Genomic DNA, 23225 nt, shown 5'->3' with positions numbered 1-23225 from the left:
TGCTTCTATTTTTTTGTTCATTATTAAACATACCCCTTCATTACTCCTACTTGATTTTGTATTTATAATCCTGTATCCTGAGGATATAAAATGTAGACTGGCAATGGCAAGGAAATCGTTTCTGAAGAAGAGAAATTTGTTAACATCTAGTATAGATTTAAGTGTCAGGAAGTCGTTTCTGAAAGTATTTGTATGGAGTGTAGCCATGTATGGAAGTGAAACATGGACGATAACCAGTTTGGACAAGAAGAGAATAGAAGCTTTCGAAATGTGGTGCTACAGAAGAATGCTGAAGATAAGGTGGGTAGATCACGTAACTAATGAGGAGGTATTGAATAGGATTGGGGAGAAGAGAAGTTTGTGGCACAACTTGACTAGAAGAAGGGATCGGTTGGTAGGACATGTTTTGAGGCATCAAGGGATCACAAATTTAGCATTGGAGGGCAGCGTGGAGGGTAAAAATCGTAGAGGGAGACCAAGAGATCAATACACTAAGCAGATTCAGAAGGATGTAGGTTGCAGTAGGTACTGGGAGATGAAGAAGCTTGCACAGGATAGAGTAGCATGGAGAGCTGCATCAAACCAGTCTCAGGACTGAAGACCACAACAACAACAACAATCCTGTATTCACCTGACCAAAAGTCTCCTTCCCCCTGACACTGAACTTCACTAATTCCCACCATATCTTCAAACTATTCATTTCCCTTTTTAAACTTTATAACCTACCTGCCTGATTAATGGATCTGACATTCCACACTCTGATCCATAGAACACCAGTCCTCTTGAGTAGTTCTTGCCCAGAGGTCCAAATGAGGGACTATTTTACCTCCAGAATATTTTACCCAAGAGGGTGCCAACATTGTTTAACCATATCGTAAATCTGCATGCCCTCGGGAAAAATTATGACTGTAGTTTCCCCTTGCTTTCAGCCATTCGCAGTACCAGCACAGCAAGGCCATTTTGGTTAATTTTACAAGGCCAGATCAGTCAATCATCCAGACTGTTGCCCCTGCAACTACTGAGGAGACTGTTGCCCCTCTTCAGGAACCACACATTTGTCTGGCCTCTCAACAGTTACCCCTCCTTTGTGGTTTCACCTATGGTATGGCTATCTGTATCGCTGAGGCACTCAAGCCTCCCCACCAACTGCAAGTTCCGTGGTTCGTAGGGGGAGCATATGTCCTTTGTCACAGAAAGTGCTAAATGGAATTACCAGCACTGCACAGAGTGCCAAGGGGTCCTCAGAGTATGCCATTTTAGTGTTGATTGAGTGCTGCAAGAAGATTGATTATAAGAATGTAGTGTGGAATTTCTCTTTATAAGTGTGAAGCTAAAAATCAACCAGATTAAAAGGTTGCAGCATGTGATATTTAAGAGTGAGTAGGTCACCACAAAGGTTAAGAAAATTTAAAAGTTCTAGCTGACAGAAGGTGAATAAGAACGTGAGGACAGTGATAAAGAAACAGAAAAGCCAATTCTAGTCCTCAGTGAGAGGCAAAGACAAAAAAAAAATCCTGTTTGTAAGCTGACAAGTAACATTAAACAAATCATTTGACCAAATCTTGTAATAAAAATAAAGTCAAAAGAAATTTTTGTTTGACTTGCAGATGTCCCTATTAGTCACTAACCCCTTATGTCTCAAGGTCCCTGAGTTCTTAATTACATATCCCCCCTCCAACCCCCAAAAATTATTTCCTCTATTCCCCCCTGAAGATGTAACCTGCTGTTACAAATTCTAGGTGTGTTGTTTTTATTTACCTTTCTATTTTGTACTTCCATGCTTTGTAACCCACTGTGTGTCACAGTGTAGAGGTAGAGGGTGCATAGTGTAGCAGTATCACCCCACATCCTACCCCCTCTTTCATAGTTTATTCATAAAACATACAGGGAAGAAAGAAATATGTTCACATTACCTCATTTTGTAATATGAACACTTTTAAAATTTTGTGTGAAGGTTTTTTTTATAATGCGCAGTATTTTTCATGTAGCATTTCCTACTCCAGCTTGCTGAACATTTCTGTGACACTCTCTCATTGATTAAATGAAGCCATAATGAACTGTGCAGCTCTTCTCTGAAATCTTTATATCTATTCCCATTAATATAACTTCCGGTTCCCGTCAGATCACCGACGTTTTGCACAATCAGGCTGGGCTAGCAGCTGGATGGGTGTCCATCCAGTCTGCCAAGCGCTGTTGGCAAGCAGGATGCACTCAGCCCTTGTGAGGCAAACTGAGTTACTTGATTGAGAAGTAGTGGGTCAGGTCTCATAAACTGTCATATGACCGGAAGAGCAGTGTGCTGACCACATGCCCCTCCATATCCGCATCCAGTGGTGCCTGTGGGTGGCCAGTTGGAACCATTGGGCCTTCCAAGGCCTGTTCGGATGGAGTTCAGTCTTAATATAACTTGTTAAACAATAGTTGTGAGTTTCTAATGTTATCCATTTTAAGTCACTCTAGACAGTAACTGCTAAATACATGAAGGTTGTGATTGATTCCAAAGAGTAATCACAAATTATAGACTTAAATAACATCAGGTTCTTTTGTAATTTTATAAGCATTACGTTTCATCCAGTTACATAAAATAAGGGAAAGGCAAGCACTCACCTACAGCAGATGATGTGTGGAGCATAGAAACACATAATAGCATACAGTATTCACCCTTGCTTTGAAGTTCTTGTGCACACATTCAGCTACTCAGACACCCAAATGAACAACTCAACAGCTACAGCAAGACTGATTATTGATTATCAGTTAATTGAAAGCAATTGCCCAGGCTGATGGATGAGAGCAGACTAGGGAAGGTCACATGAGGGAAGGAATGGTGAGTGGGATATAGTGACACACATCTTTTGACAAATGACTCCACAGGTGCCCAACAAGATGAAACGAGTTCAAAGGGTAAGGCATTAAGAGTGTAATGAGAAGAAGAGATGGGGAGGAGGAGGGATAAAAGAGATGAAGAGGGAGAAAGGAAGGGGTGAGAGAAATGGAGAGGGATGGAAAATAGGTGAGGGAGGGGGACAGAGAGAGATAGAGTGAGGGAAAGAGAGAGAGGGGAGGGGGGAGTGGTGGGAAAAAGGCAGTACAGATCGGGATGGGGAAGTAGTGGTGTGGACAGAAGAAAAAAAGGGAAAAATTAAGGTGAGGTAGTGCAAAACAGGTTAGTGGAGGTTTAGGTCCAGGGTATTGTAAGAATGCAGCATATGGTGGGAGAGAATTCCCACCTGCGTAGTTAAGAGAAACTGATACTGAATTTGAGTTTCCAAATAGCTCACATAGTGAAGCAGCTGTTGAAGTCATTTGTGTTGTGGTGTGCAGCATATTCAGCAACTGGATTTTCTAGTTCGCAGTTTGCCAGTTGCCATTCATGTAAGCAGACTGTTGGTTATTTGTGATGCTCACATAGAATGCTGCGCAGTAATTTCAGTGTAGCTTGCTTCCACATGTGGCCCAGCCTTTTACTTGGTAAAAAAATCTGTATGACGGGACTGCAGTATGAGGCGTTGGGTTCGTGCAAAAGACCTTGCACTTGGGCTGAAACGGCGGAATGATCTGTGGGGTGCATGACTGGGGGCAGGATTGGATTAGGGATCCAGAATGAGATTTTCAGTCTGCAGCAGAGTGTGCGCTTTTTCTTGGATTAGGGATGTACAAGCATATTCTGTAGTTTGGGTGGGCAGTGGAACACTACATTGATGATGTGAGTAGGATTTTTGGTAGACTACCCCTCATCTAAAGGCACAACAAGATGTAGCTGAAGCTGTAGTGATGGATGTGGTTGAACTTTTCAAGAGCAGGATAATACTGGGTGATCAGAGGAGTGCTGCTCAGTGGCTAGTTAATGGGTTTATTGGTGTCAATGGAGATGTTGTGGGGGATTTGTTTATTGATGAGCTGGACAGGATATTTTCTGTCACTATATGATTTGATAAGGTTATTGGTATATTTCAACAGCTCCAGCTTTCTGCTGCAGATGTGGGATCAAAAGGTGATGAGGCTGTGAAGAAGAAACTTTTTGACATGGAACAGATGATAGCTGTCAAGTTGGTGGTTGGTACATTTGATGTGAATAGAACTTTTGGAGTCATCTGAGAAGTTGAGTATGACATCTAGGAAGGTGGCTTCTTAGGTGGAGAAGGACCAGGTGGAGCAGATTTTGGAGTAGGTGTTGAGCTTATGGAGGAATGAGCAAAGCACTTCCTTGCCATGAGTCCAGATCATGAAAATGACATCAGTGACTCTGAACCAAACATGGGATTTTTGGTGTTGACTGGATAGGAAGGATTCCTCCAATGGCTCATAAATAAATTTGCATTAAGAAGATGCCTTGAGGGAACCCATGGCAGTGTTGAGGATTTCTTTATAGATTGACCTTCAAAAAGATATAATTGTGGGTCAGTATGTAGTCTGCTGAGAGGATTAGGAAGAAAGTGCTGGTCTGGTATGAGGAGGATATTAGGGAAGGGACACTGGTGTACAAGGATCTTGAAGCCATGGTGACCAACAAGGATTGTGGTGGTAATGGGACTGGAAGTGTGGAGAGGTAGTGAAGGAAGGAGCAGTGTCTTGAATGTTGGAAGGGAGGTTATGGACAGTAGTTTTGAGGTGTTGTTAAACAAAGGCAGAGATTCCTTCTGTAGGATCACTGTACCAGTCACAGTGGGACGACCAGCAGAGTGACCTCTGGAGTCAGGTTTGCAGAGTGTGGGGAGAAGGCAAGATATAGGAGTGCAGGAGGTTGCCAGCGTGAGGGGATAGATTGATTCAAATGTTGGGTTTTGGGATGGACATAAGGCCTTGAGGAGCTGCTGGAGGTCATGTTGGACTTCTGAGGTGGGTCATGCTTGTAAGGTTTGTATTCAGAGATTTTGGAACTCTTTTCATCTTGTTGTGCAATCACTGAGTCATCTGTCAAAAGATCTACCACATCCTATCCAGTACCCCCTACTTGCCTCACACGTCCTTCCTCACACTCTCCCCCATCTCCATCAACACAGGCAATTGCTTTCAATATTAAGAGTTCAGTACTCAGTCTTACTGCAGCCATGGGAGTGTTTGTTTGAGTGCCTGTGTGGTTGTATTTATGAATGTGTATACTTTTACTAGAAAAAGAGCATGTGCTTGAAAGATAATGTCAATAGTGTTTGCTGTTATGTGTTTCTATGATCCACACAACAGTTTTCAGTAGGGTGAGTAGTTGCCTGTACCCTTATTTTATGTATTGTTCCACCCTGGAATTCTGTCACTGTTATACATTACATTCAGTTACTTATTTATATAGTTTGTAATGAGTTTTATAGTTAAGGCAGGGAATACCACCTAGCCCATCTGCCTCTTTGCAAGTTTCTATAGTACATTTTGTGTGGTAAAGTGTGAAGCCATTAACTAAGTTGCACCTTTAAGCCTGTTCAGCTGTATCTGATGTGCTTCATTTTAGTTTCATAGTATCCTTGCATGTTCAGTAAACGCTGCATTGTTTGAAACCGTTGCTAATTGTATAATTAGATCATTTGCGAAGGTCAGTCTTATATAGTCCCAGTGTCCAATGTTTTAAGTTAAAACTTTTTATTTTCCCCAGTCCTGAGCACAGTTTTACTCTAATGGAACATTCTGTTAATGTGGTTTTCTTTTTACTATTATGGAAGTTAATATTTGAATTATACATATGAGGTGCAGTGGATCCATAATATCTTATTTCCCACATAATTTTTATGATTTGTATAATAGAAGACTTGGTACATTCACAAAATATACCAAAAAATAAGTTTTCTTCTATAACTCTGTCAAAATTTCATTTGTTTGGGCAACTGTGGATCTTCTTTAGAGAAGCTGTTCGTGGAAGTCAACTGCAGAGATATTCAACAAGTTAATTGTGGAAAATTCTGCCCCACTCTTGTTCAGTTATATCCTCACATCTCTTCATCATAAGTAATTATTTCATTTGCCACATAATGTAGTAGGGAAGTTGTGATTGTACAATGAAAATTAATCAGAGAGGGGGAGAGAGAGAGCAGCATCCCAAATTGTTGCTGGCAGAAATAAATTTCAGTAACATGCAAAAACTGTAACAAAAGCTACATAGAAGTGTTGAATGAATCTGAATGAAGTTTTATTATGATAAAGGAAATTCCATGATGCAAACCACTCACTTATAGGTTTTGGAAGTGTGGCACACTGACACATATAACAGTACGCACATATTAACTAGCTTCTAAGCTACAGCTCTGGTGTTACTAAACAACAGTCTCATGTTCACAGCCATAGAGAGGCATAAACACACCCATATCTTGCTACTGTGAGATTGACTGTTTGTGAGTGGTTGCATAGCCTGATGACTGTTGGCAACTAAGAGGTTGTAAAATAAGTGGGGTGTGGGCATGTCAAGTCAGCAGAAGTGTGGAACACAGAAGTTTTGAAACAAATACTAACAAAGAGGTAGAATCTCTTTGTTAGTATTTGTTTCACATCTTTATATGAGATTTTCCATTACTCATTTAGAACACAGAAGTTTCTCAGTGTTAATAACTGAATGGTGTTTGCATATGGAACCTTCACAAAACAGTGGGGATAGAGCATGATAGGTTATGAGAGGTGAGAAGGGTGAAAGGAATAGAAAGGATGTGTGTGTGTGTGTGTGTGTGTGTGTGAGAGAGAGAGAGGGGGGGGGGGGAGAGGGGAGTAGGGGGTTAGAAGGGGGAGGGGGAGGGAGTAGACAGATGGACAGAGAAAGGGTGGCTGAGGGCAATATAAATGTAGAGATAAAGCGAATAGAAGAAGTGTGATGGAAAATGATAGATGATATATGGATGAGCTTAAGGACTGAGAGTGGAGCTTTAGACCAGGAAGTTTGTAGGAATGGAGGAATACCAGTGGGGCATATCCAAGTAGTTAACAGGAAAATGAGCTTGTGTTGTGGTCTGGTGGGTGACCAGTACACTTGTGAACTGTTCGATCAGCTTGTTAGTTGTCATATCCACAATGAACACTGAGCAGAAATTGCAGCACAGCTGGTACAGGACACGGATGGTTTCACACTGAGGCCCTACCTGTGATACAAGATATGAAACTAGTGTAAATGAGACACATTAAGAGATGACCTGTTTGTTTGTAGAACTGGCTTGTACCTCATTAGACAATAGAGCAAACACAAGATTCCTATGGAAATTTAATTCACTGGTGAAGGAAGTCATTTAGAAAGCCCTTATTTGTCTAGATTGCCAGTTTTCACTTCAGATGCATATTGTTTGTCGACCTGGGTGAGCTTATCAGATAAGATAAATGGAAGAGATAGAGAAAATTCAAAGACAAACTGTACAGTTTATTGGGGATTCATTTAATCAGCATAATAGCATCAGAGAAATGCTGTACAAAGTTCAAAGTTGCTCCAGAAAAGGGTATTTTACATTGCATTATCCTTTACTCTGAAACATTATGATAAAACATGAGTAATACTGCTGTCTTTCCCATCTGAGCAATGCTAGGTAAACATTTATAATTTTATTCTTCAATATTGGAGGTGTGGCTGTAAAATAAATGGACTTATACTGTCACAGACTAAGTATGCATGTGCCAAAGATTAATAACCAACAGCTGTGAAGCTTGAAGCACTCTTAGTCAAAGGAGGCACCTGTGGTGTCTGCAGACCAATCAGTGTGGCTGTGGCCTCCATTTGCGTAGGAGTGTTATTTTGTTTTGCCAGAAAAATGATAAGTGTAATAATAGAGCAATGAATAGTCATGGACTTTCACATGAAGCGTGTAAAAACTGTAACTTCCTGGCAGATTAAAACTGTGTGCCAGACTGAGACTCGAACTCGGGACCTTTGCCTTTCATGGGCAGGTGCTGTACTGGCAGAAGTAAGGTTGCGAGGATGAGGCGTGAGTCATGCTTGGGTAGCTCAGTGGTATAGAACTTGCCCGCGAAAGGCAAAGGTCCCGAGTTCGAGTCTCGGTCTGGCTCACAATTTTAATCTGCCAGGAAGTTTCATATCAGCGCACACTCCGCTGCAGAGTGAAAATCTCATTCTGTGTAAAAACTGCTACTGAAATCTGTCCTTTACTAAAAGAAGTATATGGCAAAGATTGTTTATCATGTATGTGAATTTTTGAGTGGTTCAAGTGTTTCCAAGATGGCTGAGAAGACACTGAATATGACTCATGCCTGGGATGCCCTTCAATATCAAAATTAGATAATATAACTGAAAAAATAGGTAACCTGATCCAAGCTGACCATCGGTTGAGTGTTTGATAAATTGCTGAAACTGTAGCAATTGGCAGAGAATGGGTAAGGCAAATTTGATATAACCAATTTACCATGAAGGAAGAGTGTTCAAAACTGGTACTGAAAATTCTCACTTTGGTCAAAAAGAAGCCTATGAGAATGTTTGTACTTACACTTTTCAAACCACTGAAAATGGTCCTAATTTCTTGGAAAGGGGGGTAACATTTGATGAATCTTTATTTCTTACTTATGATTCAAAACTTAAGTGCTAATCCATGCTTTGGAAGGGCCAAACTTCACCGAGTGCAAAGAAAGCTCAAATCAGCAAATCACAATTCAAAGCAATGATGATTGTTTTTTTTCGATATTCATGTATCTTCGCAGAATTCCTGAAGGTCAAACTGTTAATGAACATTACTACCTTGAGGTTCTTGCTTAACTCTGTGAGAAAATAAGAAAAAATGATGCTAGTTATGGAAGAACAACTCATGGGTTCTGCATTAGGACAATACATTGGCTGATGCTGCATTATCTGTTAAGAGTTTTCTAGTGAAGTACAGCATCCCAGTGTTAGACCACACACCTTGTTCGCTTAACCTTGCACCATGTGACTTTCGTTTACTCTCCACAGTCAAATCTGCCATAAAGGAATAAGATTTCAGTCTGTTGAAGCAATGAAAAAAAGCTGCTTGCAACATCAAGGAGATAACAGAGAAAGACTTCCAGCACTGTTTCCATCAACGGAAAATTCACATCATGGCTTATTGTATATATAGGGTATGGCACTATATTGATGGAGGGTAACAATAACTAAATGTGTCTGTTTTTGAAATAAAATGTTTTGCAGCAGTATTTCCATTAGCAATAGTTCCATTATTTTATAGCCACACCTTGTATTTATGTTAGCTTAGTTTCAAAGTATCATCTTTTCCAGTTGGTGCAGAGCTTTGATTAGTGTCATGATGTATTAACTTTCAACCAGTGTCTGGAAGAAGATGGAGGTACATTTTCAAGAGCCACAGTGTGCTTTATTGTAATCATTTTAAGAAAATGTTTTGTTATTGTCTGATTGGCAATGGAAATATTTTTCATCTGAAAGCTTGTAATAGCTTCCAGTTGTACATACATTATAATAACAATGGTTTATAGAGAACAAACAGAAAATTTATAAACTGAGGATAAATATTCAGAGAGAGAGCACTATACTGCACTACATTAATAACTATGCTATAGGAAAGAGTGACGATATGGAAAGGATAGACTGCTACTCACCACATAGAGGAGGCTTTCAGTGGCAGTGACAGACAGGCACACTGAAACAAGACTGCTAGTTATTATTTAGCTTTCAGACTTTCACCAGATGTAAACAAAACACACACACATTCGTACATGTATAACTCACACAAATATGACAACTGCCATCACTGGGCATGAAGGCCCAACTGCAATTACATCAGATGTGGAGTGATATTTGCTGTGGGGTAGAAGAGAGGTACGAAGTTTGGAGGTGGAGACGTGGCTGGGTGGTGGTGGAGGAAGATGCTGTGCTGCCTATTGGAGCATGCATGCAAGAACATGGTTGGAACAGGATAGTGATCCAATATGTGCTGCATCAGGAGGCTGTGCTTGGGCATGGAGAGGGGCAGGGGGGGGGGGGAGGCCCAATGGGAGAGGAGGGAAATACAGAAGCAGAAAGGACTATGCAGGTGCGTTTGTAGGATAGAAGATGTGTGTAGCTGGAGAGGGAGCAAGGAAGGTGATAGGCAGTTGGAGGACAGGGACCAGCTAAGGTTGAGACCAGATGGGTTACAAGAACAAAGGTTTGTTATAGGCAGAGTACTCACTCAAGTAATTAGAAAAGCTGGTGCATATGGGAATAATCAGGATGGCAGTAGCTTTGAAGCAGTTGTTGAAGTCAAGCACAATATGTTTGGTGGCATTCTCAACATCTGGGTGGTCCAGCTTGGCATTGGCCGTTCATGTGGACAGACTGCTTGTTATTGGTTGTGCCCCACCCCTTAAAATACCACACAGTGGTTGCATCTAAGCTAGTAGATCACATATCTGATTTCACAGGTGGTCCAACCTTTTATGGGGTAGAAGATTCTTGCGCCAGGACTGCAGCTGGCGGTAGTGGGAGTATGTATGGAGCAGGTCCTGCAAGTATATCTGTTGTTGGGAGCAAGGTTTGAATTGGGATGGACAAGTTTATTGTGTGGATTTAGTGGACAGCAGAATGATACTGTTGTATGGGTGGGAAGGATATATCTCATTTCATGGCACAATTAGAGAGAGACGAAAAACTGGTGGAGAATGTAATTCAGTTTCTTCAATCCTGGGTGGTACTGAGTCATGAGGGGTTGCTCCTTTGTGGCAAGTAGTGCGTATGCGGGGGATGGTAGGTGACTAGTGAAACAAGGTATAAGAGATCTGTTTCTGGATGAGTTGGGGAGCGTAAATTTGATCTGTGAAGTCCTCAGTGGCATATTTGGAGAAGGGCTACTTGTTACTACAGATGTGATTTGAAAGGGTGGCTAGACTATGTGGAAGGGACTACTTGGTGTGGAGTAGGTGGCAGCTATTGAAATAGAAGTGTTGTTGCTGGTTTTTAGATTTTTTATGGATGGAGATATTGGTAATCATCCTAGAGGTAAAGATCAACATCGAGGAAGGTAGCTTATTGGGCTGAGGAGGATGAAGTGAAGCAAATGGTGTAGAAGGTATTCAGGATTGTGGAGTTACTTCACATTCCTACAAAGTCTGATATAGTTACAGTTGTAACCTTCAGATGCTGGGTATCAAAACTAATATTAAATTACATACTGGATGAAGCTAAAAAATAGAGAGAACTAAGCCTGCACACCATCTACCTCTATAGCTTGGAAGCCACTTTTGTGTGGCAGAATGTACTCTTGTTGCCTCTATAACTCCCCATTATTGCTGCATTCATGAAGAATGTGTAGGAAGAACGATTATCAGTAAACCTCTGTATGAGTTTTAATTTCTCTGACTTTTACTTCACAAGACACATTTAGGAGAAAATAACATATTACTCACATCATCTTGGAATGTGAACTCCCAACATTTTAACAATAAGTTTCTCCACAATTCTCAACATCTCTCTTGTAGTGTCTGTCACCGGAATTATGTGAGCATCTCTGTAACACTCTCACACAAACTAAATGAATCCATGATTAAATGAGCCACACTTGATTGTCCCTTCTATGTGTTTGCTATTAATCCAGTTGGATAAGGAACCCAGACTGACATTACTCAAATAGTCAATTGAGAGTTTAGTATAGCATTTCCTTTCATTGATGAATTAAATTTATTTAAGATTCTTCTCATGAATTTCATTCTGGTGTCTCTCAATTTAGCAATCAATAGCTCAGTAATCAAAATTAGTTCTTTTTCTAAGACAGTAACATATATGTAGCACATTATGTGAGCAAAATTACAGAAGAATAGAAAAAACATACTTACCTTTTGTGGGTACTAAGGTTGTGAAAATAAGAGCATGTGAGCTCCCAGTTTTGCAATCAACGTCTCAGTAATCAACATTAGTCCTTTATCCAAGAATGTAACAGATGTGTAGCATATTATGTAAAAGAAATTAACTGAGCAAAATAGGAGTGCTACAGAAAAAGGTATTTATCTTTTGTAGCCGACCACAATGACCTTCATTGCTTAAATTCCACATCTATTCTTTTCTAGATCCTTTTCCTCCATTATTAAATTTGTTTATTTCATCATTGACATTTCTAAAAGTAATCTTCCACAACTATTTTAATAAAATACTTCTTTTTATTTGTGAAAATTAAAAATTGTGTATACAATACAGTTATAATTCTGCACGTTACATCTGCTCTCCATAAGCTCTCACAAATAACTCTCTCTTACCATTAGATTTCTCCAAGACCTAACTTACAAAACAACAACTGCCAAAGTTGGCATAAAAACAAAGTTCATAGAGACAAAACAGTAACTGAATGTTAATAACTTGAATAAAACTTATTAATGTTCCACAATAATATTTCTTAGTTTGTTATGAACTGGGATTCAGCTTCTTAGGCCATCATCAGATAATTTAATGTTGAACTGATAGCTCACACAGCTTCAGCAAGCACTCATAGCTGTACAAAGATGTGTAGCATTTTATGACTATATTGATACAAAACACAACCATGTTGTAATATGTAAAGAGACACTGAAGAAATAAATCTTACTGTATATTCAAATATGAAAACTATATTAGTGTATAGAACAGAAATGTTCTACAAGTGAGTAATGGCAGTCTCTGCTATGTCATGTGGACAAACTGGTGAATGTGATGAACAGACCAAATAAAAGGAGGGGCAGAAAGATGTCTATGTACTGTGGGTGTGAATCGGTTGTAACAAGCTGGGCATGAAAGGAGCTGGAGACTGCGGAAAAAAGATTCCACTTTTGCTGAACATGCTCTGAATGAATGTCATTCATATGATGTGAAATGCAATGCCCTTCATAAAGGAACTAAAGGGAGAAAACTAACGTAACTTGAAATTCTGCCCATTAATAAGCACCAATCAAAGAATCCTGACTGGTCCTTAATGACCATACACAGTGCCACTACTCTCCCTTATTAAAGAAGCAGCCATTTATTATTCCTCTCAGCATTAGCTAATAAGCTTGTTATTATGTTCCATACCCACATTCTATAGACATCTTTCTTCCCCTCCCATTATTCATTCTGTTCATCACATTCACCAGTTTGTCAATAGGACATAGCAGTCTGTGCAGTTACTCACTTGTAGAACATTTCTATTTTACACACTCCCATAGTTTTAATACTTGGGTATACTGTAATGTAAGATTTATTTGTTCATTGCCTCCATACATATTACAATATGCTTGTGTTCTGTACTGATATTGTCATAAAATGTCACATATCTTTGTACAGCATTCTTTGTACAGCTATGAATGCTCACTGAAATTGTGTGGATTATCTGTTCAACATTGTCCCATCAAATGCAGCAAATTACTGTTCAAAATGGAAAACAGTAGCCCAAGGTGTCCCTCAACGCTCGATACTAGGACCTATTTTGTTTTTGTTCCATGTTAATGATTTACCGAACAATATAAATGCTCCATCAATTTTATTTGCAGGTGACACATCTGTATTAATTGAAAACCAGGAGCCAAAAAACATCCCTCTCTACATAATAAACACAATGAACAAACTAGAAACGTGGTTCCAACTGAATGGATTAAGATTGAACATCCCCAAAACCCACATGGTCCAATTCAGAACAAAACAGTCAAAGCCCCAAGAAATTAAAATAACTCATAAAAATCAGGATATAGGGGAAGTGGATTCTGTGAAGTTTTTAGGGTTAAACCTAGATAAAAATTTAAATTGGAATAAACATGTTGACTACCTGTTAAACAAATTATGTAGCTTTGCATTTGTTATACAAATATTAGCTGGTGCAACAAACATGAATACAATGAAAATTGCATACCACAGCTACTTTCAATCAGTTGTAAGGTACGGTATTATTTTTTGGGGAAATTCAAGCAATATATTGTGCATACTAAAGTTACAGAAAATTATAATAAGGAACATGTGTACTGCCCATCCACGGACATCATGTCGCCCACTATTTGAAAAACAACAGTTATTAACAGTTCCCTCCGTATACATCTATGATATTATCATCTTTCTACATAGCAATTTAGAGTTATTCGAGAAAAACTGTTTCAATCACGCTTATAACATGAGAAACAAAGACAATTTTATGCTTCCCACGCATCGCTTAAACCTATATGTGCAGTCTCCTCAGTATATGGCAATGAAAATTCATAACAAGCTAAAAGGAAAGAATGTTCTGAGTATGAACCTAGAGACACTGAAAACAAAGCTATATGATATACTTGTCAAACGCTGTTACTACACTGTTGAGGAGTTCATGAAGGATGAACTGAACATTTGAGCAGGATAAATTTACATATAGTCTTGTGTGTAAATGTAGTTGTCCTTCACAAAAGGGAGGAAAGAAAAATAAAAGTTTATATTAATGTTAAAATTCTTTGTACCAATTAGGCTTAAGTTGTGTTATCCATTTTTTGACGTGTCTCCTGTACACTAATCATATGATTAGAAATTGTATCTTATGAGACGAATAAAACGCTATTCACTATTCACTTAAATTATCTGACGATGCCCTAAGAAGCCGAAAGCTGGTTCATAACAGTCAAGTAAATATTATTGCAGAATGTTAATATATTGTATTCAAGTTATTAATATGTCCATGTTCCTTCAAGAATGATGGAATTTTCCATATATAGTAACTGAAAATTTGACATCAAAATTCTTATACAAAATACGTTTCATGTTTGTTCATCATATTTCACAAAACAATGTCTTCTACATAAAGAAAGACAATGATGCATGCCTTGTGCCTGATACCACTGTTTAAATACTTAACATTGTCACTACTTTAGGAATGTGTTCCATTAATAAATACTAATTACAATTTAACCTTTTTGTACTCTTAAGGATACAGTGTCATAAGATAACTATGTGTATAAGACATCATTATTTTATTCATCAGGCGAAGGTGCCGTATGTTTCCCTCTTTGGTTAACTGTTGCACAATTGACTGGTTTGTGGAATGGCCTCAAGAAGCGCTGTTGTCAGTAGCAAGCACAACACTTGCAGAAGTTGGTACTGAGGAACTAATTGAAAAGCTCTCTACAATGTGTGTCACAATTCATGAGGTATATTTCACATAGTTAAGCAATTATATATCTATATATTTTTCAGTATCAGTTCATTTAAAACATGAATGAGTACTTTAATTACATATTAAGTACATTGTACAGGTGATAAAACCATGATAACTTCATGTTCCATTGTATCATCACTAATTATGTCCTGAAGACTAGTTTGGCCTTAAAAATTGTGCCCCATTACTGCTGTGATGTAATTTTTTTTCCCCATTTCTGTGTGGAAAAAATACTTGAAGAACTCTGCATTAATAAATTATGCATGTATTAAAAAGGATTTACTGCTACTCACCATATAGAGGCAATGCTAAGTCGCACAGGCACAACAAAAAGACTGCTGTATCTGTGAGCTTTTGGTCAAAAGGCCTGCATCTAATCTTCTGACTTAGAAAACGCAGTCTTATTCAAGAAAGCACAACTCACACACACGACTACTGTCACTATATGCTGAGGCCAGACTCATTGATCCTGCGCCTATGTGCACCATCAACATGCAGCAACCACTCACAGGTACCAGGTGTCAGCACTGGAAGTGCTTGCAGCAATTTGTATGTTTTTTTTCTGTGTTAGAAGATAGTGGCCTTTGGCAGAGAGATCACATGTATAGCAGTCTTTTTGTTGTGCCTGTCTGCAACTCATCATCTCCTGTACATGGTGAGTAGGACTGTATCATAGCATTGTCTTTATTCTGTCCTAGATTTTCAATAGGTTAATTATTTATGTAAAGTATTTCAATATAGTAGGATACAGCTGTTCCAGAATATACTTGTTCATTTGGCTTAAAAATTAGTTCTTGGCTCTAATACCTGCAGTCAATAAAAATTTCTCATTTCCTCTCCTACAAAAGCAGACATGAATGAAACACCACTACTGATCTTCTGAGCAGACTCTTGAGCCGTGTATGATATAAATAGAATTTCATAACAAAACTGTTGTGGTAGTAACAGCATATCAAGAATCAGCAGAAAATTTTAATCTTCTCATAAATGACACTGAGAATTGGCCTATTTAAAAGCAAAACATAGAACGTTATTTAATAAAAAGTTTTTAAAACTCATCCAGTAAGAATTTATTGCAATTAGTAACATTACCGTTCAGCTGAATACCTACTATAAGCTTTCAAACTGCTCAATAATATCGACAGATAATATCTTTTTAGACAAGTCTAATGATCAAAATCACCACTCACAGATGGCAGCTGGCAGCACTAGTAGCGGAGGGTATATAAAGCATGTCTGGTGGACACAAAAAACACAGCAGTCATTGTTGTAATGCAGAAACAAAGTGATTTATCTCACATCCAAAAGGGCATGATCTTTGGTGTTCAACAAAAGGGTGGAAACATTTTCAAAATGGCTATGTTTTAAACTGTTCACATGCTGCCGTGGTTAAAGTATACTGTGCATTTCAAAATGGTGCTATCCGAAACCAGCTCCAATACAGCTGTGATGTACCATGGGCCATAGATAACCTGGGTGAACAACAACTGCGGAGATGTGTATGGGCAAATAGATGTGCAACTTTTGAGCAAGTGACCATCAAGATGAACCAAGAGGCTACCAACAACGTCTCCTCATTGACCTTTCAGTGAATGTTTCTGCATATGGGCCTCCACAGTGATCACCTGGTTCATGCACCAGTGCTGACAACTGTCTCACAGTGGTCTGCACTGCAAAATATGGTTGTTCAGAATTTCAGTAGGTGGTCACATTAAAGTAATTGGATGGTGTAATACTAAATGTGATATAAAATCAACAAAATCTGAGTTTAAGAGGGTAAATAACAAGCATAAAATTGATTGTGTTAGGAAAATGTACAAAATCATGAACTGGATCAATGATTGCAATTCTCATGACAAGAATGAAAAATATAAGATGTCTAGTAATAATGTCTTCAGATAAAATGAAGATGTACCAAAAATTGATTTCTTGAAGGATACTTGTATCTTGTAGGGCAAAAATAAGAACTTTCTCACCTAGGAACAGCTATGATGTAGCTACAGTTGTTCATTACTAAGCATACTGCAGAATACTGTGAGAAATAAATCAGATATCAAAGTAAATCTATCAGTAAATGAGGATAGTTAGATCTGAGACAAAATAAAGACCACAATGAGCATACAAAGAAGCAAATTAGTTGATAAGTGCAGACAGTTTTATGCGTAACTGATTGCTGGTAACAGAGGAATGTAGTTTGGCAGAGCTCTTTGACTAGCACTTTGTATTTGTTGTTGAAAAGATGACAATGACGGCCTTAGGAAAAGCTGTAATGGAATACATGGGACCTTAATTTTGATGTGTCTTCATTAATAATGAATATTCCAACAGAAGTAGCAATATCAATTACAGACTCATTAAGATAAATAAATAAAAAACAATACTTATGATTAAAAAAACATGGTTCTTAATTAATCAGTGTACTTCTTAGTTTAGTGGTATTACACATTATTTATGAAACTAGTCATTAATCACTGTAACATATCCCAATGTGCTGAAGTCAAACTGTGTTATAAAATAGGGAATGAAAAATACCACAAAAATTCCATCCAGTTTCACTTTTTTAAAGTAATGTTTAGAAAACTCTGTGCACATTCAGCTAAAAAGGACTTAAAACCACTTTGTTGCCTTAAGACATAAATATTTTTAACTAAATAGAAATATTGTATAATATTGCAGTGTCATGAGTAGTAGTGTGAAACAGTTCAAGTCACATATACAAAATGTGATCAAAAAGTAATGGGACTTTTTTTTAAGTTTGTGGGCTTCATACATACATTTTTTATCTTGTTGGTACACATGTTCTTGAAGTATGTTTGATTTTTCAACTTTTTGACTATTTAGTTTATTGTTGACAGTCAAAAAGGTTATATGTGTTTTCAAGTGCCCAATTAATTTTTACTTTAGAAAAAGATGGATCAGATTAAGGTGTGGCACCACATTCTTGACTCTGGCTTTCAGTGACTATACTAAGAGTAAGAAAAGAATTTAAAAGTGGTATAAACATTGGAAAGAGGGTCGAGAAGACATTGAAGATGATGACCACCCTAGATGCCCTAGCATGTTAGTTACTGGCAACAATGTTGTTGTTGTTGTCTTCAGTCCTGAGACTGGTTTGATGCAGCTCTCCATGCTACTCTATCCTGTGCAAGCTGCTTCATCTCCCAGTACTTACTGCAACCTACATTCTTCTAAATCTGCTTAGTGTATTCATCTCTTGGTCTCCCTCCTCGATTTTTACCCTCCACGCTGCCCTTGAATGCTAAATTTGTGATCCCTTGATGCCTCAGAACATGTCCTACCAACCGGTCCCTTCTTCTTGTCAAGTTGTGCCACAAACTCCTCTTCTCCCCAATTCTACTCAATACCTCCTCATTAGTTATGTGATCTACCCATCTAATCTTCAGCACTCTTCTGCAGCACCACATTTCGAAACCTTCTATTCTCTTCTTGTCCAAACTATTTATCATCCATATTTCACTTCCATACATTGCTACGCTCCATACAAATACTTTCAGAAACGACTTCCTGACACTTAAATCTATACTCGATGTTAACAAATTTCTCTTCTTCAGAAATGCTTTCCTTGTCATTGCCAGTCTACATTTTATATCCTCTCTACTTTGACCATTATCAGTTATTTTGCTCCCCAAATAGCAAAACTCCTTTACTACTTTAAGTGTCTCATTTCCTAATCTAATTCCTCAGCATCACCCGACTTAATTCGACTACATTACATTATCCTCGTTTTGCTTTTGTTGATGTTCATCTTATATCCTCCTTTCAAGACACTGTCCATTCCATTCAACTGCTCTTCCAAGTCCTTTGCTGTCTCTGACAGAATTACAATGTCATCGGCGAACCTCAAAGTTTTTATTTCTTCTCCTTGGACTTTAATACCTACTCCGAATTTTTCTTTTGTTTCCTTTACTGCTTGCTCAATATACAGATTGAATAACATTGGTGACAGGCTACAACCCTCTCTCACTCCTTTCCCAACCACTGCTTCCCTTTCATGCCCTTCGACTCTTATAACTGCCATCTGGTTTCTGTACAAATTGTAAATAGCCTTTTGCTCCCTGTATTTTACCCCTGCCACCTTTAGAATTTGAAAGAGAGTATTCCAGTCAACATTGTCAAAAGCTTTCTCTAAGTCTACAAATGCTAGAAATGTAGGTTTGCCTTTCCTTAATCTATTTTCTAAGATAAGTCGTAGGGTCAGTACTGCCTCACGTGTTCCAGCATTTCTGCGGAATCCAAACTGATTTTCGCAGAGGTCGGCTTCTACCAGTTATTCCATTCATCTGTAAAGAATTCGGGTTAGTATTTTGCAGCTGTGACTTACTGAACTGATAGTTCGGTAATTTTCACATCTGTCAACACCTGCTTTCTTTGGGATTGGAATTATTATATTCTTCTTGAAGTCTGAGGGTATTTCGCCTGTCTCATACATCTTTCTCACCCAGTGCTCTGTCAAACTCTTCATGCAGTATCATATCTCCCATTTCATCTTCATCTACATCCTCTTCCATTTCCATAATATTGTCCTCAAGTACATCGCCCTTGTATAGACCCTCTATATACTCCTTCCTCCTTTCTGCTTTCCCTTCTTTGCTTAGAACTGGGTTGCCATCTGAGCTCTTGATATTCATACAAGTGGCTCTCTTTTCTCCTAAGGTCTCTTTAATTTTCCTGTAGGCAGTAACTATCTTACCCCTAGTGAGATAAGCCTCTACATCCTTACATTTGTCCTCTAGCCATCCCTGCTTAGCCATTTTGCACTTCCTGTCGATCTCATTTTTGAGACGTTTGTATTCCCTTTTACCTGCTTCATTTACTGCGTTTTTATATTTTCTCATTTCATCAATTAAATTCAATATTTCTTCTGTTACCCAACGATTTCTGCTAGCCCTCGTCTTTTTACCTACTTGATCCTCTGCTGCCTTCACTATTTCATGCCTCAGAGCTACCCGTTCTTCTTCTATGTATTTCTTTTCCCCCATTCCTTTCAATTGTTCCCTTATTCTCTCCCTGAAACTCTGCACAACCTCTGGTTTAGTCAGTTTATTCAGGTCCCATCTCCTTAAATTCCCACCTTTTTGCAGTTTCTTCAGTTTAAATCTACAGTTCATAACCAATTGATTGTGGTCAGAGTTCACGTCTGCCCCTGGAAATGACTTACAATTTAAAACCTGGTTCCTAAATCTCTGTCTTACCATTATATAATCTATCTGAAACCTTTTAGTATCTCCAGGATTCTTCCATATATACAACCTTCTTTTATGATTCTTGAACCAAGTGTTAGCTATGATTAAGTTATGCTTTGTGCAAAATTCTACCAGACAGCTTCCTCTTTCATTTCTCTCCCCCAATCCATATTCACCCACTATGTTTCCTTCCCTCCCTTTTCTTACTCTCGAACTCCCGTCACCCATGACTATTAAATTTTCGTCTCCCTTCATTACCTGAATAATTTCTTTTATCTCATCATTCATTTCATCAATTTCTTCATCATTTGCAGAGCTAGTTGGCATATAAACTTGTACTACTGTAGTAGGCACGGGCTTCATGTCTATCTTGGCCACAATAATGCTTTCACTATCCTGTTGGTAGTAGCTTACCCTGTATTCACCTGACCAAAAGTCTTGTTCCTCCTGCCACCGAACTTCACTAATTCCCACTATATCTAACTTCAGCCTATCCATTTCCATTTTTAAATTTTCTAACCTACCTGCCCGATTAAGGGATCTGACATTCCACGCTCAATTTTGACCAAAAATAGTATCACATTGCTCAGGAATTGCTGAATGAAGTTGACAATGATCCAGAACTTCTAAAAAGGACTGCAACATGTGACAAAACATGGGTATACAGGTATGATATTGAAAACAAGGCCCATGTCACGCCAAAGGAAACTGCTTGAAAAGCCAAGATGGACATAAGTTTGATTAGTTCATCACATATGAAGATTCTTCCCACTGTTTTCTTCAGTTACAGTGGGATAGTGCTGCATGAGTTCCTGCCTTATGGTCATATGCTCAGAAGGAATATTACCTGGAAGTTATACACAGATGCACAGTTTTTGTGAAGCAATCCAAAGAAAATGTCAAGAATAGTGACAAAAACTCTCATGAAAATTGCATCTTGATAATGCTCTCATTCACACCTCAATGTTTGTTCATGATTTTTTGGCAAAAAACGAAAGTGTTATGTTGCTTAAATGGCGCCCTTAAATCTGTGAGAGGAGGAAAGCATTTTAATTACCACAGATGCTGAGTTCTGTAGTTCTGTCTATAGTTGGACAGTGGTAATAGTGAATTCTCAGTCATGCCGTCAGAGCAACTTAATAGTTTGGGCCTCCATCATTCACAGCTATGAAGACAAGCAAAAACTAGAAAATTTCAGTCACGATTAATGAAAGTTCACGTAATAACTTAGCTGCTCCATATGATGAGATACTCAACTTTGATATTCTTGGGGGGTTGTTACTTCCGAAAGTCCCAGGATTCAGCATTGCTGATGTACTAACTTTTAAATAAAACACAGGGGATATCATATTTCTTCTCTTATATTGTGACTGACTAGTGTGTACATTGGCCATCTGACAACCTCTGAAAGACTCCCACAAACAGCTTCCAAAAGACAATAATGCAGACTGACATTGTGGCTCATGCACCACTTATATAAAACTAAACAATCAAATACGTTGTTAAATGTAAGATTAAAAAAAATATCAATTAAAAGTCATGATATGATTTTAGTTACTTACATCAAAAAACAGGCCACATATTGCCCGTCATTGTTCTGATATTCAGTTTGGAAAAGTTTACTTAATTTAATATAAAATTTCAATGAATTTTACAGTAAAACAATTTGAATTACATTTTGGTTAATTATAACAAATTACTTTGAATAAAATATTATTAGTAGTATTTTGGTTTGCTCTCAAGTAGAGCTGTGATTTTAAATAATCATAATGAATAAACATAGTAGCTTGTTGGAAATAGGAGAGAAGTAAATATTCAACAATAAGTGGTGCAACATGACTCGACTGTTCATATCACAAAATTTCAAAGTTTGATTATTAACAAATGGCTTATTCCTCTTAGTTGCTAATATAAATCAGATAGCATATTAATGTGAAATTTAATCTGAGATAGTGAACTGATTTGTACCAATTTTTTAAAGGGCAGTTTACTACTGGAACTGGGTATAGACATAACAGTATAAGTCCAGAAAGTTAAAAATCTGAGCTAAAATGACCTCTTCAGTGAGTGTTGACAAGAAGAATGAATTTCAGATAGGGGTGGGAAGGTAGTCCCATTTCGTACCTCAGCCACTGAATTCACTGGACATGGCCCCCAGTGACTTCTTTCTATTCTAAAGGCTGAACATAAACATGAAAGGGTGTTGATTTGCCACCATTGATGAGATAAAAGCAGAATTGCAGAAGTAACTGAATAGCAAAACAAAAATTGAGTTCCAGAAGTTGTTCCAAGATTGGAAAATCAGTGGCACAAGCATTTTATATCTGAGAGGGATTACTTTGATGGATACAAAGTTGATGTTGATGAATAGAGATGCTTTAAAAAAAATACTGTTAAGTTTTTTCATCACAGCTCATATGTAACAGGGAACAAAAGGCATCAGTAGTGTTCTAATCAATCATTCTTCATCTTACTGGAACTAATTACATGTGTATCCCACAAGGTTCTATGTTAGGTCCTTTACTTTTTCTTGCTTGCTATTACATTAATGACCTTTCAGTAATAACGCCAGCAGAGGCAAATTTTGTTTTATTTGCATATGATGATAACATAAAGATTAAAAGCAAATCAAATAGACATTTAGGAAAGCTATTAATGTTCTCTATCTGAACATTAGCCAATGTTTTTAGCTACTTTACTGACATTAGATTTTTAAAAAAACTTAGTATATGCATTTCATAATAAGCAGGAGTTTTCCACCCAGCATAAACATAAAATAGAGTGCAGAGAGATAGAAATAATTGATAATGTTGAAGCCTTGAGATTCAAGTTGACGTAAATGCAACTGGGAGGGGCTCATCACAAAGCTGGTGAAATACCAAAACAAATTTTCATCAAGCAAATGTTGTCAGACAAACTTTGCATACTTTGGTTCTATTATGTGATGTTGAATAATATTTTTGGAAAAAAAAGAATTTGTTACCTGACTTGTAGCTGGGGTGGCCAGCTTGCTGCCTTTGTAATTCTGATG

The 23225-nt window shown here is 38.0% G+C and overlaps 1 protein-coding gene across 1 annotated transcript in view; it reads left to right on the top strand.

The window, feature by feature from the left end:
* The window catches only part of LOC126260454 (dynein axonemal heavy chain 6), a 1163459-nt gene that overhangs the window by 683716 nt on the left and 456518 nt on the right, over positions 1–23225 (top strand). The window contains exon 79 of the mRNA XM_049957783.1: positions 14817–14982. Coding sequence (XP_049813740.1) covers positions 14817–14982 — 166 coding nt within the window. The remainder of the gene's footprint in view (positions 1–14816; positions 14983–23225) is intronic.

This window comes from Schistocerca nitens, chromosome 5 (genome assembly GCF_023898315.1).
Source record: "Schistocerca nitens isolate TAMUIC-IGC-003100 chromosome 5, iqSchNite1.1, whole genome shotgun sequence".
Classification (NCBI taxonomy): domain Eukaryota; kingdom Metazoa; phylum Arthropoda; class Insecta; order Orthoptera; family Acrididae; genus Schistocerca; species Schistocerca nitens.
Note: the sequence above shows the minus strand (reverse complement) of the source record. Positions and strands in the feature narration are given on the sequence as shown.